Below are 18,429 nucleotides of genomic sequence, written 5' to 3'. Positions count from 1 at the left end.
TATTTGTTGTTCATTGCATTTAGTATTAAGACACTAAATGAAATTATTTTTGTATGCTAAAACATAGTCTAAATGAAATCTATATGTTTCCTCTCCTAAACTCTGTATTCACTGACTTTTATTTTTAAAGTTAACATTTCCAAAAATGATGAAACATTTATAAAATTCAATTCAACACGTTCATTTCATATCAATATCAACTTTGTGAATAAGTGATCTGATAAATAATAATAAACATGTCAAACCAGATCAAGCTATCATGAAAAATAAGAAATATTTATCTTATAATCATAGGGGGAAATTGGATGGATTTTACAGAGTTATGCCCCTTTTCATAGTCATTTCTGTTACAGTAGGTAATTAAATCATGCCAAAACATGTTTCCCTTCATTAGATTTTTTTCTTTACTTTTTACTACATATATTTCAAATATATCTGAACTTATTTGATTTACAAAAAAAATGTCTGTTGCAGTTAGTTTGAGGTTGAGCCTTAATTATTTGCTAGAATGACTTAGGCTACATGCACATTATATCATGTTAAGGTTAACAGTTGCTGGTACATTGTATCTTGTGAAGGTTAACATGTTGATCCTTTCTGTCCCATTTGAAGGAAAAAAGAGAAAATGTCACCCTAAAAAAAAAAAACAGGAGGGGGATGCTACAAGTCCAAATACATTTTTTTTTTGGTTTAACTATTTAATAAGTTCAAATCAGTAGAGGTACAGTCTAATCAGAGATCCTAGCTTAGTTGTGTTCTACAGAAATAGAGAAGGAACAGCTAGTAAATTAAATTTAAAAAAAAAAATCAAGTTTTGAAGCATTGTAGTTCATTAACTGAGGATACTTTAATAAACTATCACCTAACATGTATTTTTTTAATATTTAATTTAATCTGAAAATGTAAGTCCATCAGTGCTGTATATTAACTTTTAAATCTAATTTGGTTGAATCACACCATCCCTGTGGTGACATTAGTAACTAAAATTTCAGTGGATATTTTTGTTTGGATGATGTTGACACTCGATATTGATCAATATAATGTAGTAGATGGTGTAAACATTGACTTATAATCCCCCCTAGGTTAATTGTTTAATCATTGTAATTATGACAAAATGCCAAGGATGTTGCAACTTTACCCTACTGACTTCATGTCATAATTTTAAAATTCATTATTGATGCATGCACATTCCCCCAACTCTACTTCGAAAAACCCCTTGGCATATTAGTCCAACAGCTGTTAATATCAATCACTGATCGTAATAATTTCTCAACATTTAATAAAAAAGGCAACATTAACAAAGAATTGTACAGTTAGACAACATTAACAGAGAAACGTGTTGTTATTTTGCAATCTCAATAAACCGAATGGATAATGTTTAAGATGGTATCTATAAACTCTTAAATAACAATATGTATAATTTAACGATATTTCATTAAACAACAGTTTTCACTGATAATAATACCACCCACTAGAATATCCTGCAGTTTAACTAGTTGAAAACTGCATTAATTAATTTTTCTTTTTAAAAAATTTAGATAAAGTTGTTCTTCTATACATGTTTGATTATCAGACTGAAGTAAATAACTTAAATCCTTCCAGATTATTGTCACATAATTATATTGTACATCTTTTATCAAACAAGAAATATTTGAGAAACATAGTATCTCCCTCCAAATGTGGCAATATCCAAAAAGGATTAAGTTCAAATTTAGAATGCCTGTAATGAAAGTAAAAAAAAATAGGGTATTATTTAACATACCAGTCAAGGGAAAACATAATTCAAAGTTTGATCTTTATCAGACCTCAATATCAGGGGTTATTACCCAGTTTGCGAAGTTTGATGTCTGAGTATCAAACAAGGGCTCTTAGATACCAAGTGGTCAGTATCTTTCTATGTCCAGCAGACCTGTTTACTCTTCCGATTTCGCCGTATTTTGTACGGATTTTGAGTCCAAAATACCTCTCACGTTTTGCTATTATGAAAATACGGAAATCCGTTCGCAGTTAGGTTTCGTTATGATCTGTCTCAGTTTGACGCTTTTTAATTGCTGGAAAAAGAGAAAGTGATGTGGGGTTGCCAAAACGCAGTGGTTTCAAAAATGATAGAAACCTCTCGAAAGAAAGCAAAGTATGATGTTTATCCTTGTTAATTTACCATGTTTTCGTTAATCAGAAATGTAGTTATTCTCTAGTTATATATGTAAAATCGATGGAAAGTGAAATCTTACGGGCAAATGCCAAATCTCACTGACAAATCTAAAAAAAAATACTGAGAGACAACAATATAGGTAAACAGGTCTGGTCCAGATTGACCTTGACTTTTGATCCTGTGACCTCAAAATCATCAGGAGCCATCTACTCCCTAGATACAAACAGTAAAACAAGTTTGATGTCTGTCAAGCAAAAAGTTTTCCAGGTATTAATTGGTCAATTTTTCCTTATTGCTCTGTTTGACCTTATTACCTAAAAATCAATAAGGTCATCTACTCCTTAAGGGGAACCAGTGTCAAAGTTTGAGATCAGTCAAGCGAAGGGATCTGAAGATATGGAGTGAAAATATCTTCTTAATATGAGTTTGACCTTAAACTTCGACCTCAAAAGCAACAGGGTTATCTACTCTCTACAGTAACCAATGTACCAAGTTTGATGTCAGTCTGACAAGCAAAGGGTTCTCAAGATATTGAGCAAACAATATCTCCCTTTTTCTTGAATAATTTGACCCTTGACCTCAGACTTTAGGGGTCATCTATTCCTTAGGGGAACCAAGTTTGATATCAGTCAATCAATGGGTTCTCAAGATACTGAGCTGACAACACTTGGTCTACAGGTTAACTGACACTGAACAACAGGTGCAAAATGATATTCTCCCTTTGTTAAATGGGTCATTAAATGTGTATTGTGGGCTAAACACTAGAATCCATTTAGCAGTTAAGTAGATGGAGAAACTTGCACCCCCCCCCAAAATAATCTCAAGCTAATACTGAGTCAGTCTCAGGAAACCATCATGCACCTTATTACATGTACACTGTATACATGTATATAAAATGTTAAATCATTCAAGTCTGTGAAATTGAACATATGTACATGCACAATTCATAATATTGCATAACATATGATAGGTATATTTAGTACATACCATTTAGAATGTACCATTCTCAATTTTAAATTCCAGTGATTTGTATTAAAAAGCTCAGTCAGGTGAGCCTTACCCCATTTAATTTATCAAAAAGGTTTTAAAGTTTGACATGCAGAAAGAAAGCAAAACAACTAAACTGTCCAAACTTGAAAATCCTATTTTTTGCTTAGTACATGTATGTGGGGTGGGGGCGTTGGACCTTTCTCTGACTTTGTTAACTGTGTTCGACCTAACAGCAGCAAAAAACTGGGGGGAGGAGAAACCATTTCAATGAAAATTTACATATTAAAACTACTATATACTCGGACCCCCTCTCCCCATTTTGCTTTCTACAGGCCTGATATAGTTTGTAGTACCACATCACTTGACGTTATCTATTTTTCTTGTCATGAAAAAATATAATCCCCTACCTAGAAAAATAGGTAAGGTAATCCCCTACCTAGATAAATAGGTAATGTCAAGTGCCTGTGTGTAGTATGTGGCAATAATGAATCACCACTGCTAGCACATTGGTAACCCATACATCATTAGAGTCATGTGCTCTGGATTTTTTTTTGATGAAATTTATAAATTGCGAAATATATGATATAATCAATGTATTATTTGAAAGTGCTCTAAAAGATCAACATATATTTCAAAGTAATTTTTTTGGAAACTTTCCCTTCTACAGGTGGGTTAATATTGAAATATATTTTCATGTAACTTAATATGAATAATTCATCAGCTAATACAAAAATGTGTGGAATATTTTCTGTGCACATTGAGCCACAGGTGCCATACTGCAAGTGGAGCTGGATTGCTCCAACTCGTCATATTTAGAAGAAAAATGTGTGATTTTTCAACTAAATGGTGGATCCAGATAGAAAATAACCTGCTATATCAGCTCTAACATACAATTTTTGATGGGAATATCTTTCTCTAGTACTAAAACCACACTGTCTCCATGCTATTTAATTTTTTGAAAAGTTAATTTCTATAGCACTATGTTCTATGAATAATTCTCTAGACACAGAACCAGGCATGTCCGTGACTGTTTGTCTCCTTGGCATCATACTTACAGCTACAGTCCTTTTGGATGGCCTACCCATTTCTAGTAAGTACTAAGATAATGCTTTTTGCTGAATGTTGAATTAAGTGTATGCCAATAACTTTGAACAATTAAATAACATATTGCATTTTCTATTTCTAAGCACTAAACAAATATAAATATGTGTGAATTTTCTTAAATTTCAGAGTCAAATGGACCAGGAAAACCAGAATTTCTAGGAGGGTCCACAGTTCTCCGTTCTTATGCAGGATTTGGTTTTTGTTTAGAGAAACATATGAATGGATCCATTGTCTGTCAAGAATTCGCTGTGGAGTGCCATGATTATTGTAAATCACTTCAACCTGTGTGAAACTCTGAAAATTGTTCCTTAACTTCTTACTGGTTGAAAGCTGTTAACATCATGTTTGAGTTCTTTTTCAATATATTAAGTATGTACAAATATAAATTACAAAAATTAAGCCGGGCTTCTCCAAACATATACAAATGGAAAGATGGAATAAAATGTGAATAAAGTGTTTTAACAAAAGACAGTCTACAGAATATTTTTTTTTTCATTATGCAGTATCCATTGGCTCAAAGGTCAAGGTCAATGCACACCATTATGTCCAGCCAATAGAATAACTCGATACTTCAACAAATACTGATCTTAAGACTTGTCATTCTGGTGACAAATTTAATTTTGCATGCATTCACTTGTACCAAGTTTAATTGAGCTTTGACAAACACTGTATGAGGAGTATCATTTTGAAAGATCTAGAGATTGCTCTTTTTTTACAGTAATTAAAGGCAACAACACTCTTCAAAATCTTGAACTAGTGTACAGAGTTGACAAAAACTGTGCTTCAAAACCATAAACTGAGAAAAGATTTCAAATGAATACAACTTCTGAAAATATTCTGATAATCACACAAAATTTTCATCATATGTTTGTATTTAAATATTATTATTTAAATATTATACGAACATGGAATTTTTTAAACATATTTGGAAAATAAAACTCAAAATATTGTAGACATTTTTTTCTGCATGGGATGAATGTACGCTATTTAAGTGGTCAGAATTTTTCTTTGCCAAAATTTATCACAGCATACTTAAAATACATTAAAGACATATAATGACAATCCAAGAAATCAGCTCTATTTACTACTCGCGGATTGAAAGAAATTGTGATTCTGCAGAATTATGACCCCTTGTAAAAAGTAAGTTTACAGTATCAACAATAAACATTTTGACTATAAAAGTCTACTTTCAGTTTATGGTCTTGGGGCCAGATCTAAACTGTACAAGAAACAGTTTAAAAGAATTCCAAACACTCTTTTTTCAGTAGCTACCATGACTGTGGCAATACTGTGTATCCAAAAAAAAAAAAATGGGTAGATGTAGTATACTTGGGTATTGAAATTAGAATCTGTCAAAGAAATACCATTTTGAGAGAATTTAACAGAAGTTTCTATTTTCAATAATCATTACCTCAGCATAAACACCTCTTATTAACACTTCAATATTTCATGAGTTCCTTTGTCCTTTGCCCAGCACATCTGAAAAAACTGAAGTCTGTTTTTTATTATGGAAATTTTATTGAATGCAAATACATTGTATATTACACCTTAATATTTATTGGTCAACAACACAATAAAATATGAAGTTTAACCCCTCAAAAAGATGCTGTATCTTAACATTAAGATTTCATTACTGTTTGACACTAAATTTCACTTGTTTGCATCTGGCCTGTGCTTTTTTCTCTTTTTAACGTTGCATATACGTAACACTAACTTTTCTATGCCTTGTCACCTAGTCTTTCCTATGCCTTGTCTGTGGTTTTTCTTGGTCTGCCTGGTCCTCTTCTCTCCTTTTTAAATTTGACCTTGAACTTTGGTGGCTGACTTTCTAATTCTGCTGACACTTGTGGTCGGGGTTTGGACTTGGTGGCTTTCTCTCCTTTTGTCTTGTTTCCTTTCTTTGCTGACTTTCCACTTTTGGCTGTGTCAGCCATTCTAATGGGCTCCTCCTCTGTTAGGGTGGGCATGCTCAGTAAGAAACTGCCGTCATCTTCATCATCATTCACAGATTCGTCTTTGACTTCATTTTCATCTGCAAGTTATAAACAGGTAACATGGTCATTCAATTTAGTTTTAAAGAACTTTAATAAGCAAATTTAGACATACAGTAATACTTGTTTAGTACGAACACAGATATAGTGAATTCACAGATATAGCGAAGTTTTCTTAGATCCCCAGCAATATAAATTTTACGAATTCCTTATATGGATATAATGATTTACGGATATAATGAAGTAATTTCACAGGTCCCAATGATTTCGTTATTTACTATAGTATCTATTATCACAGTAACATGAGAAACATTTGACTACAGGACCCAGGCCGGCATACTTAAATTGGCCTGATTTCTTTCATAAGGAAACCAGACCTTATGCCCGATAAGGCTCTGTATTGCTATGTTCAATCTTTAAATTTTTGTGGGTTTGTGGGAGGTTAATTTTTGTTGTATGAAGAGACCCATTTATTCACAATCTCTATGAAATATTAAATTCTGAACTTCTATCCTGTTCCTTGGTTGAATATGCTTAAAATCAAGAGTTAAAAATAAGAAAAATACGACACCTTCATTCTGGCTGCTTTCAAGCTCTAACTCTTTTTTTCTGCTTTGTACAGTTGCATATATCTTTCTTCTCCTCTTCTGTGGACTTTCCTCTGTTTCACTGGTATCTTCTTGTGTTTGTCTATGTCTCCTTGACCTGCTAGGCTTTGCCAATTTTTTGTATGCTCTAGTCTTTACTGAGGACTGTCGAGATGTTCCTTCTCCTAAATGCAGAAACACAGAATAATCCTCATCACGCTCACCATCTGACTCTGTCTCTGTGGCATGTTTTCGTGGGTGAAGATTTGCTTTTCTTTTTTCCTGATAGGTTATTAGAGCTTTTGTAATACTTGGGACTAAGTCCTGCTGAATGACATCCAAGGATTTAGCAGGCATGTCTGTCTCATTTTCACCGTGGGCAATATTTTTTTGGTTCTCCATGGCAACTTTCATGTGATGATAATGTTGATGAACTGCTGCTAGTTGTTCCAAGACATCGGTTGAGAACAAATCATACAGCATGCTCTGTTCCTCCTTAAATTCCTCACGAGTGGAAGAATCATCCACTACAGTATCACTTTTATTTGGGTACACATGGGACTCTGTTGCACAAAACTCAAATGCATCATAATACCGCAACTTATGAAAAATAAATTCAACATCTAAGTGCTCTTGTAAATGAGCTTCATTCTGGAATTCCAGTATTTGATTCCACGTATCTGAGGTAACTCGAATTTTCCGCTTTCTAATAATTGGTTGTATGCTATATATTCCAAACAAGATATACAAACCGCCCACCCGAATCTGAAAACTGTAAGGAGGCAAATAAAATTTTAATGCAATCTTTAAACACTCGTCTATGAAGTCCTGTAATTCTCCTTCATCTTGGCGCCCTGCGTAAATCTGGGAAAATTTCATGTCTCTCCAAATTGCAGAGAATTCATCATATCTAACGGAATCTGTTTCTGTAAACCGTTTTAAGAGGGCTTCATAGTCTGTCCTTACACCTTTTCCTGGATTATATGTAGGTTTCATAGTCTATTAACAGTGAAAGCTTACAACCAAGTACTTAGTCTACTTTCTCTTTGTTGTAACATTCTCAGTAATTTGTTCCAAAACAAGCTCGTGTACAGAAAATATAATTAACTCGTACTGTTTTGACTCATTCGATTTTATTTTGTTTGTTTTATATATATATATATATATATATATATATATATATATATAGGCCTATATGTATTGATCATCACACGGAACACAAAACAAAAACCATTTCACAATACGATTATGCAAATTAACTCTTTCTTTTTTATATAGTAACACTTGACAGTATTGTAATTATTAATAGTGATAAACAAGCTTATTTCCCCCTACCATGTACATACTTGATGATTGGTGTGTTTTGTTGAAAAGGTGCACCATTGCTCCACGATACAAAAAAATGATCAAATCTGGCGCGGATCCAGGATTTTTTTCCGGGGGGGGGGGGGGGGGGTCGGGGGTTACCTATCAACTCTAACTCTAACAGATGTGCGACTCATAATTTTTTAACAAGCCTAAAAACCTCTATCAAAGCGTAATCAACTTCCTCAGATCTGAAAAAACCTATTTCGGGGGTGGGTGGGTGTGTAGGAGAAGTCTATTTTCTTCAGATGCATGACTCTTCTTACAAATACCATTTTAGGAGGGGTCCTTGTTTCCCGGGGGATTGTTCCAAAGTTATTTTTCTTCGTTACTTTTACACAAAACCTTTTACAATTGTATATACCTCTGAAAATCCAATGGGGACGAACCCACCCACCCTACCCTCTAGATCCGCGCATGCAAATATTTCACCGACATTCCAAAAGGATATCAATATAGCCTTTAACCTGCTGTTCGATATTTTAACCACAAATCGTAAAAAAAATTGTATAAATATCGGTTTTTACAGTTTGAGATGGACAAAGTGATTACATGTCCATACGCCCGCTTTCTTTCTTTCTTCCAGTAAGTTAATTTCATCAACAAACTGGCTCTCCCTATTGCACACGTCAACAATTTCTTAATGGAATAAAAATTGATTTTCAGACTTAGAGAAATGACTTTATTTGCACCTCTGTGCAGAGGCGCCAGATTGCGTATTTTTTTTAATGATGTTATAATGGTTTACGTCCATTCAGGATAAACGTAAAATATTGTTTTGTCAACTTGACACCTTGCGGTATGCACATGCACGTCAAGATTCTAATACATTTTCCTTTGTCGTATCTCAAAATTTAACAGTTTTATGAATGATATTAATGTCGTGTTATTAGAATGAGTAATATTCAACATACGCACTCTTTTTTTTTTTTTTTTTTTTTTTTTTGCATATATTTTGTTAATTACGGTGGCCACTGCCCGACGTTTTATTTTATCAACAACAAATAAATGCATGTATATATATAACGCTCAGATTGATCTTACAATAATCTTTTAAACCATCTCTGAAACGACTTAAACAATTGAGGTAAGTTAGAAACTGTATTCCTTCTGTTTTCTTTTCGCGTGTCGGATAAAAAATTGTAAGCCATGTTGAATCCATTGATGTAATATTTTTTTTCTAATTTCAAACATCTTTTCTTCTCTTTTGCAGACTCGAGATGATCAAGTACTTATTTTTATATACAATGACTTTTCTAATGTTGTTCGGTAAGATTATTATTTATTTTTGTTTTTGGTAAGATTAGCATCTATTATTGTTTGCACGGTAAGATTATTATTATTGCTTTGGTAAGATTATCATTCCTAATTGTTTTGTCGTTTATTAATTTTCAATCTGAAGTTGAAAAATGATTACATGACATGTGATCATATTCAGATTGAAAATTAATAAACGACAGTTTGGTAAGATTACTATCTTTTGTTGTTTGGTAAGATTGTTTTTTATTATTGTTTGGTAAGATTATCATCTATTAGAAGTGTTGGTAAGATTGATAGTTATTATTGTTTGGTAAGATTATCATTTATTATTGTTTGGTAAGATTGTTATTCATTATTGTTTGGTAAGATTATTTTATTATTGTTTGGTAAGATTGTTTGAAAAGATTATAATGGTTTTCTTAAAATTGACAATATTTAATTATATACAAATGTACATCGACGTGTTGAGTGGAAAGTAATAATTTCTAAGCTCTTGTATAATAAATGACATACTATTCCACACACACTGAAGTTCTTATCATCAATCTTGTAGTAAGAGAAGTGACAGGGAATATGGAGGCGGTCAGCTATTGCTTTGAGCTTCTGTTTGGAATGGATATACAATATGACCACTTTTGTGAGGAGTATGGCGACATCTGTGATATATTCTGCAAGAAATAAATTCCTCACAACCTAGCAAAGTAAGGAGTAGAGAATAATTTGCTAAAAATAATATTTGCTAGATCTATTTAATCAAAGAAGTCATTTGTTCAAAAAGGGTAATGTGGACTTATAAAAGCCCCAATTGTTAATTAACAGATTTAAACATTATGATAGTCGCTTGTCAGAACATGGTACATTAAAATTTTTTTCTTTCAGTTTGATCCTTCGATTCGTGTCTGTAATAAAACTACAAGCAGCAATAATAAAAGTCCCAGACAATGTGCATTTAATTGTTTTTATTTTGGAAACAAGGAAAATTAAAAGCTATGTCTTAGTCTTAAGATTTTCTTCTTCAAATGTTATTCCATGTTTTATCTAAATGTACGAAGATATATATTTCGTATGGTCAACAGTCCGTAATTACAAAGAGAGGTGAAATGGGTTTTACAGGTCTTTTAATTATTCCAACCAATAAACTAAAAACTATACCAGTTCTAGTTATAATTCAAAGCATTTCAAAACTATAGTTACAATTAAAATGCTATGTGTGGAATTGCTAAGGTAAGTCAGAATTAATGTATAAAACTTTAAAGATGCAGTCTTTGCAAACATATAGGTTCTATCTATATATCTAAATCATGTTCAGTATCAAGCAATCCACAGAATAAAGCAAATATTTTTCATATTTTAGTAAGTTAACTTTAACGTAACACATTTTAGGATTCTCTGCACCAAGACGATATAAAAGTAATGATTACTTTTTCAATTGCACGATTTTATTTTGATACGGGTACTACATGTACATTATGGGGCGCTTCTTTACTTCGAGCTAGAATATAAGAATCCCCTCCAATACAGTCAATAGTTCAGGGTGAAGGAGGGATATAGGGAATATTGTAGATGAGATATTCCTAAGCTTTACAAATGGATTGTTCTGTTTGTTCGATGCTAGGGGACAACCATTTAATTCTGATAAGGTGGCTAGCAGGACGGAATATTTATTCCCAAGATGACCACAGACAGATTGGGGGGGGGGTGGGTTATGTACAAACACAAAAACTCTATTGCTTGGGGGAGGAGGTTCAATAGCACCAGTGGAGGATAGATTATTTATTTTCAACATTTTGAAGGAAAGTTCAATTATTCCAAAATATGTCAGCACCTCCCCCACCCCCTTTTCAGTATCAAATGGTCGTCTCCTTACCAGCTGATCATGGCCTTGCAGACATGGTGAAAAATGAAATGTAGACATTAACTTGAGTACGAATGAGTTTTTGATCATGAGAAAAGCTGCTACTGGTGAGGAAGCTCCAAACGCTGACAAAAAGTGTTTTATGGACTTGGAGAAAAATATGTAATGTAAAGGTGTGCATATTGAGACCACTTAATTCATTTTCTACATAGGGTGCCTGCCTTATTTCAGTTTTAATTTAGAATTGTTTTCAGACATCATCACTATTGTTGCTTACCAATCAGATTTATTGAATAACACAATAAAGAATAATAAAATAATATTATATCAGACATATTCAAGGCAGACGTAACCTAAGTAAAACCAAACATTATCTGTGTCGACTCTCTGTGAATCTACAAGGGAAAACACTTGTAGTTCCACATCCGGTTTTAAATATTCCCTGCCCTCACTACTATACAATCCATAGATAATTTGTTGATCCGAGTTCATTATTTTGAGATTTAAAAAGAATTCAACAGATCTTTTATATAATTTTTCAAACTTAAGAAAAACATTTTTGGTCGCTACTAGCATACCCCCTCCTACCCAAACCTCGTTTTCTTTGAATATAGACTCTATAGATATATTGCTTCTAAATTCATTAACCTTGGTCACAGACAGTCGGCCTTTGTCTATTTTTGGTGGTGGATTAATTCGGAAATAATTCTCGTCACAGACAACATCACGAAAGTAGCCAATATCTAGCCAAGCGTAAAACTCTGTTTGAAAAATGTCCATCTTCAAGGCGTCTGCAACAACGGCGTACTTAGTGTGCTGACATGCAGAATATTCCGGAAGTACCGTATTAGGATAAAACTTTGGATAATCTGGCTGTTCAAACACTGAACTAATATTGTTAACGATTTGGAAAGACCAAAATTTTTGCCGTTCTGTGAATATGATTTTGGTTTTATTTGGATAACTTTCACGATATTTTTCCATTATTATTTTAAAGTTCAAGGAATCGGTGTAAACAACCAATGGATTGACCATCCACGTAAATACAGACGACCAGTCCCTGTAATCATATGCCGAGTATTCGAGTGATCCATTTCCTTTTCGAAAACTCCCGAGGTCCCAGAATGCTGTTATGATTGTCACATTTTCGTGTATTTTTATCATCATCTCTGTGGACAATCTTTTTTTCCCAAATATTTGATATTTCACCTAAAGTCGAGACAAATACCAAAAATTAATTAATAACATTAGACAATTTGACATTAAAAAACGAGAAAAAAGTATCTTTTGTTTCATTGATTTTAGAAGTCATGTATATATATTGTCATGTTGTAAATTTTGAATTTACCGAGTGGCAGTAAATACAAAATTTACACATGACATGTAAATTTTGCATTTACTGCCACCCGGTAAATTCAAAATTGAACTTGTATAGTGTGAGAAATGTTGTATATGTACACACATCTACTGTTACAGACATCTATATAGATTACAGAGCAGTTGGCAAATTACTTAATAAAAGGGATATGGCATGTCAAACGTTGCAATATTCGAATTATTCCATTTGTATAATATAAATTTTCATTTGTATTCTATAATTTTACATATGCATTGTACAATTTTCCATTTGCATTGTATAATATTTATTTGGATTCTATAATTTTCCATTTTTATTCTATAATTTTTCATTTATATTCTATATTTTTTCATTTGTATTGTAAAATTTTTATTTGTAATCTATAATTTTCCGTTATATTCTATTATTTTTCATTTGTAGTGTATAATTTTTATTTGTATTCTATAATTTTCCATTTGTATTGTATAATTTTCCATATGCATTCTATAATTTTTCCATTTGTATTCTATAAATTTTCATTTGTATTCTATAACTTTCCATTTGTATTCTATAAATTTCAATTCGTATTGTTTAATCATACAATACACATGGAAAAGTATAAATACAAACAAATGGAAAATTATAAAATACAAATTTAAAATTACACAATACAAATGCAAAACTATAGAATACAAATGGAAAATTATAGAATACAATTAAAAATTATAGAATACAAATAAAAATTATAAATGAAACTAAAGATTATACAAATCAAATAAAAATTATACAATACAAATGAAAAATTATACAATACAAATGAAAAATTATACAATACAAATGAAAAATTAAACAATACAAATGGATAATTATAGAATACAAATAAAAATTATACAATACAAATAAAAATTTTACAATGCAAATGAAAAATTATTCAATACAAATGGAAAATTATACAATACAAATGGAAAAGATCGAATATTGCAACGTTTGACATGCCATATTGGGACATCCAAATTACTTTGATATATCCATGATATTCGAGATATCGGTCTACAAAGGTTATTAATCGTCTTTACACCGGCATAATTCGCGTTAGCGCTTTATGATAATTATGCAGGCGTGAAGCGTGGTAGTTTATGTACCTCATGAATTTAAAAAATTAAATTCATATCGATCTTATATTTACATTATTTATCTGATTAATAATGATTTACAAATTATTCAATGAACTATCATTTTTTGAAAAACAAACAAACAAACAAACAAGATGCGTTTGTAAAACAGTGATGCCCCCGTATGGCAGCTTATGGCGAAAGTTATTTTTTTTTCAAATACATGCACATGCATGTCAAACTCAAAGGTAAAATTCAAGAGATAAAAATTGTCATCCGTAGAAAGGACATGTCTCAATGAATGGCCATAACCTTTGAATAGTATGTGCTAGGGGTTTCATACTATAAATGTTTCTTTATTGTGACAAGACCTTTCTTTGGATTAAATATATTATTTTGACCTTTTGACCTTGATTTTAGAGTTTGACCCACCTTTAAAAAACTTGAACCTTGCTCATATCTTTTTTACAGTAAATACTAGGGCTTTAATATTTCACAGATGTATTTCAAGTGACAAGACCTTCCTTTGCATACCAAATATTTTGGACCTTTGACCTTTTGGACCTTGGACCTTTGACTTTGATCTTGAAGTTTAATTTACTATTTACTATTTACTAATTTACTAATTTACTATTGAAAAATTTTAACCTTGGCCATAACTTTTGGACAGTTGGTGCTAGGGCTTTTATACATCAAATGTGTATTTCTTGTGACAATGCCTTCACCTTGGTACCATTAATTTTGACCTGACCTTGGGGCTTGACTTACTATTATAAAACTTTTGTCTCGGCCATAACTTTTGAATCATTATGGTTGGTTCTTGGGCTTTCATATTTCACAGTTATATTCATTGAGACAATGTTAAGTCCTTTCTTTGGGTAACAACATTTTTTTTTATCTCTTAGCCTTGACCTTGGAGTTTGACTTGCATTTGAGAAACTGTGCCTTTAGCTGCCATACGGGGGCATCAGTGTTTCACAAACACATTTTGTTTCATTGAATTAAGAAATAATTCCCGCGTCGGAGGAATTGTTGGAGAGTATACCCTGATAGTCGAGAGATTTTGTAGGCAAACAAAACCCGAGCCCGAAGGGTATATAATAGATGTTACCAATCTATTAAGATAATTGTCATTTGCATATTGTGTAATTCAAATTATTTAATACCATTTCTGTTTTCACGTTACCTAAAATTTCTAAGCATAATGAAATTAGCATGTTTCAAATTGAGTGTGTACAGTAGAAGAAAAAAGGGTCATGGTTATTAATATTTAAAGGGGTAATATTGAAGTATTTATTTTACCCACGCAAGATTCGCCCGTAAGCTACATTTTCTGGTGATGTTTACAAGAATCACCATGGAAACAGTGATGAGCACGACACACCATAACAATTTTCTCCTGCATTTCTGGACTTGCTTCCACATTCAGTCTGCAAAATGGTACAAATATATACCTTATCAATAATCATGCAAAACAATCCCTTTCCTCCAAATTGTGCAACATACCTGCATTTAATACATGTTTAAGTGCACATGAAGCAAAGAACCACGCAACGGACTTGCGAAGTTGATATAGTAACGCACTATGTGTGTGTGTTTGTGGGTGGGTGGGTTAGTTTGTCCTTGTGCCTTGTGCGAAACGGAGGTGACGTTATTTGCAAGGGATCGAATGTTGCCTTCATATATATATATATATATATATATATATCGCATAATCACCGGTGTTATGTAGACCTGTCCAGTGTGAGACAGCAGTGTGAGATTTTTCTGTCTTACACTGCGTACTACTACGCTGCGAACAGTAACGTAAACATTCCTTCTTATATAATACTTGTAACAATGTCTAAAAAAATCACATATTCTTAAAATGTTGTTGTTTTATTTATTTAATCAAACTTATTTTCATTCAAAAGATTATCTTATTTTCACTTTCTAAATGGCACTATTTGTAGGTCGCGGAAGGATTCTTCTATAAGTTACGCTGTCGTTTTTTTTTTTTTAAATCCAGTTTATTTAACTCAGAATGATTTAAGTGGACTGAAATTCATTTTCTGAGTTTACACCATTTTCAGGTACGATTTCTTTAGTGGTGGATTCAGATTTTTGATTGGATACTAAATTAAAAATATAAATTTTTCAATGGCGATGGCATGCCGTTATTTTGGATAAAATAATGCGAGAAAAATAATCTTTCATTACATACTCGTGTGGGATAGTGAAATTCCACCACAGGGCCAAGATTCACAGTCTAGGACTCGGCAAAGCCTCGTCCTAGACCGTGAATCTTGTCCTCTCGGTGGAATTTCACTATCCCGCACTCGTAGTAATGAATGATTCTATTAATATATATACACATATATAACATACAGTATTTTGTTTTTCCAAGTGTAAATTATAATTAGGGATGTCAATTCTGTCTATAATTCATACTCGAATATTCAGTGAAAGTATTCGAATATATTCGAATATTCGATAAATAAATAAAATCTGGTTTAGTTTAAATATGTATCATCCTACTTGAAAGGTTTAGAGTAGGTATTCTTATATTGGAAGTAAAATTGTATGAAGACTTTGATATTTATCAATGTTTGAAATATTTGATTTAAATGTAGAAAAGTACAATTTTAACAAATTATACAATCATGTGTTTTTATAGTAGCTCCAACTGAGGAACCAATCGTCTTACCAAAGGCAGGATAGTCGTATAATGTTCAGATTTCAATACGTGCAATTAATTACAATTATCGGCCTAATAAGAAATATGATCATAATCTTTGATACAATGTTTTTAAAATATAAACAAACATTTCCATAGATAATTTTCCTAGGTAATTAACTATTTTCCCGATAATGAAAATAAAATTCAGGATTATGTACAACCCGTAATAATCAAGTAATTTACACATTTATTCTGAAATTGAGCCCTTTACAAAATTTAATTACAGACATCTTCCATCGGACATCCATTCAATGATCAATTAAATTTATTAAGATAAGTATTCTCTTCATGTCTTTTAGATATTCTAAGAAGGTTTGCCTTTTGTTGTCCTCGATTCTATATCCGATTGTATTTAACAAATAAAAAAGTATGAAAGTACGTTTTGTATTATACATAAAACATTAATGTATAATTCATTAACATCTTACTCAAAACAAAATAATTTAGTAGATCTATACGTGAAAGAAATCAGGCGATCAAAATTGATCGCTTGTAAATTAAAGGGGATATCTAATCAAAAATTATTAATCGCAGTACTTCTTTTAATGAAATCTGAAAAATACCGAATATTCGAATCTTAAATTCATATTCGAATATCAACTCATCGAATGAATATTCGAATGTTCGAATATTCGTTGACATCCCTAATTATAATTGAGTTATGTGCAATCGGGTTCGAAATTTTTGTTAACATCATACTTAGCTATACGTAGCTTGAATTACATAAATTTCATAAAACACAGACCCCTGGAAATTCCAGAGGTGGGATCAGGTGCATAAGTGGAGTAAGCATCCCCTGTTGACCGGTCATACCCGCTCTACGTATTGATCAGGTAGACGAAAATTTCCTTACAAATTCGTTATAAAAAACAAAGGCCCAACAATTGGTATGAAATAAGTCAGTCAAAATACTACCCAATGATAGGTTATATTTGATAACAAGGTCATAATAACGACCATAGAAAATATGAAATGCCGACTTTAAACGAGGTTGTTGAAATCCCTGTAACATCAACTTATCTGTCAGTAGCCTGCCTCGGTTTAAAAATTTATCGTATTCGATTGATCGTATGTTTTTGAGTATCGACTAAGTTGGGAGATGTAAATATCATATACAGATGATAGCGGGATATTGCTACATAGATAAGGAAAGTTGACGGTGGAAAAGTTGAAGTCATCCCGTTTGTCATACATTTTAGTTGTTAGTTGGCCTTAACGTTTATAGTGATTGAAGCGTCAAAATATGAAACAATTGTGGTTAAATATCAAGTTGAAGGCACAACAAGTAGTTTTTTTCTTCTCATGTGGATGTTTTTGAATAAATTCTGCTTCATAGGAATATAAAAACAGGTCAGCTAATAAAGAAGCACAGTTAGTCCATCGGGATTTTAACAGTTTGTTGGAAGGACAGGTCTCCGAAGACTATATACATAAATAGTTCTCGGGGCCATAACTCTTAAAATCACGGGTGATGTGAAAGTATATTGTTAAAAAATAAACAATAACAAAGAACTGTAAACATAATATCGACTTTGATCAACCACGCAATAAGTTAGCTTATAAAGACCATGCATATACTGTATAATTATATACTTGTCCTTTACAGGCGTCTTCACCGAAACAATAGAAAGAGGAGCGTTTTGCAAACATTTCAAGCTTTTTCCCTATTTTTAACTGCATCACAATGCATAAAAATCAATTACTGACTTATCTTGGTGTATTCTTGAGTATACCAACTTTTATTGATATCAGACCAAAAGTTTAGAAAAACTACAAGTAAATCTGTGTAAGTAAACGAAGGAGCAAATGAAATGCCGTTGATTTATATTACAAGATGTCAAATGTAATATGGCAATGATTGACCAATGTTTTAAATAAAAAATATTCATTAGTAGTTTTAAATTTACTTACTGATCATAAATGCTAAGAAAAATCAAGCATCAAATCACTGTATATTG

The 18,429-nt window shown here is 32.1% G+C and overlaps 2 protein-coding genes and 2 long non-coding RNA genes across 5 annotated transcripts; 2 read left to right on the top strand and 2 right to left on the bottom strand.

The window, feature by feature from the left end:
• The first annotated feature begins 2,167 nt into the window (after positions 1 to 2,167).
• LOC133178904 (uncharacterized) lies at positions 2,168 to 4,717 on the top strand. 2 transcript variants are annotated; one of them, XR_009720068.1, is made up of 3 exons: positions 2,168 to 2,419; positions 4,146 to 4,232; positions 4,373 to 4,717. It is a non-coding gene; the product is annotated as an uncharacterized LOC133178904 (long non-coding RNA). The 2 variants fall into 2 exon arrangements; XR_009720069.1 differs by lacking the exon at positions 2,168 to 2,419 and adding an exon at positions 3,746 to 3,809.
• Positions 4,718 to 5,821: 1,104 nt separating this feature from the next.
• Positions 5,822 to 7,854, bottom strand: LOC133178903 (snRNA-activating protein complex subunit 1-like). Its single transcript, XM_061313564.1, has 2 exons — positions 6,809 to 7,854; positions 5,822 to 6,278 (listed from the first exon to the last, which is right to left on the bottom strand). The coding sequence occupies exons 1-2, from the start codon at positions 7,818 to 7,820 to the stop codon at positions 5,989 to 5,991; spliced, it is 1,302 nt and encodes a 433-aa protein (XP_061169548.1). The 5' UTR covers positions 7,821 to 7,854; the 3' UTR covers positions 5,822 to 5,988.
• Positions 7,855 to 9,214: 1,360 nt separating this feature from the next.
• Positions 9,215 to 10,396, top strand: LOC133178902 (uncharacterized). Its single transcript, XR_009720067.1, has 4 exons — positions 9,215 to 9,276; positions 9,403 to 9,458; positions 10,003 to 10,150; positions 10,329 to 10,396. It is a non-coding gene; the product is annotated as an uncharacterized LOC133178902 (long non-coding RNA).
• A 1,162-nt stretch (positions 10,397 to 11,558) lies between these two features.
• Positions 11,559 to 18,429, bottom strand: LOC133178900 (uncharacterized). Its single transcript, XM_061313563.1, has 3 exons — positions 18,383 to 18,429; positions 15,055 to 15,182; positions 11,559 to 12,513 (listed from the first exon to the last, which is right to left on the bottom strand). The coding sequence occupies exons 2-3, from the start codon at positions 15,175 to 15,177 to the stop codon at positions 11,632 to 11,634; spliced, it is 1,005 nt and encodes a 334-aa protein (XP_061169547.1). The 5' UTR covers positions 15,178 to 15,182; positions 18,383 to 18,429; the 3' UTR covers positions 11,559 to 11,631.

Source organism: Saccostrea echinata, unplaced genomic scaffold, assembly GCF_033153115.1.
Source record: "Saccostrea echinata isolate AGI-Se365-2 ecotype Australia unplaced genomic scaffold, CSIRO_AGI_Sech_v1 ptg000003l, whole genome shotgun sequence".
Taxonomy (NCBI): domain Eukaryota; kingdom Metazoa; phylum Mollusca; class Bivalvia; order Ostreida; family Ostreidae; genus Saccostrea; species Saccostrea echinata.
Note: the sequence above shows the minus strand (reverse complement) of the source record. Positions and strands in the feature narration are given on the sequence as shown.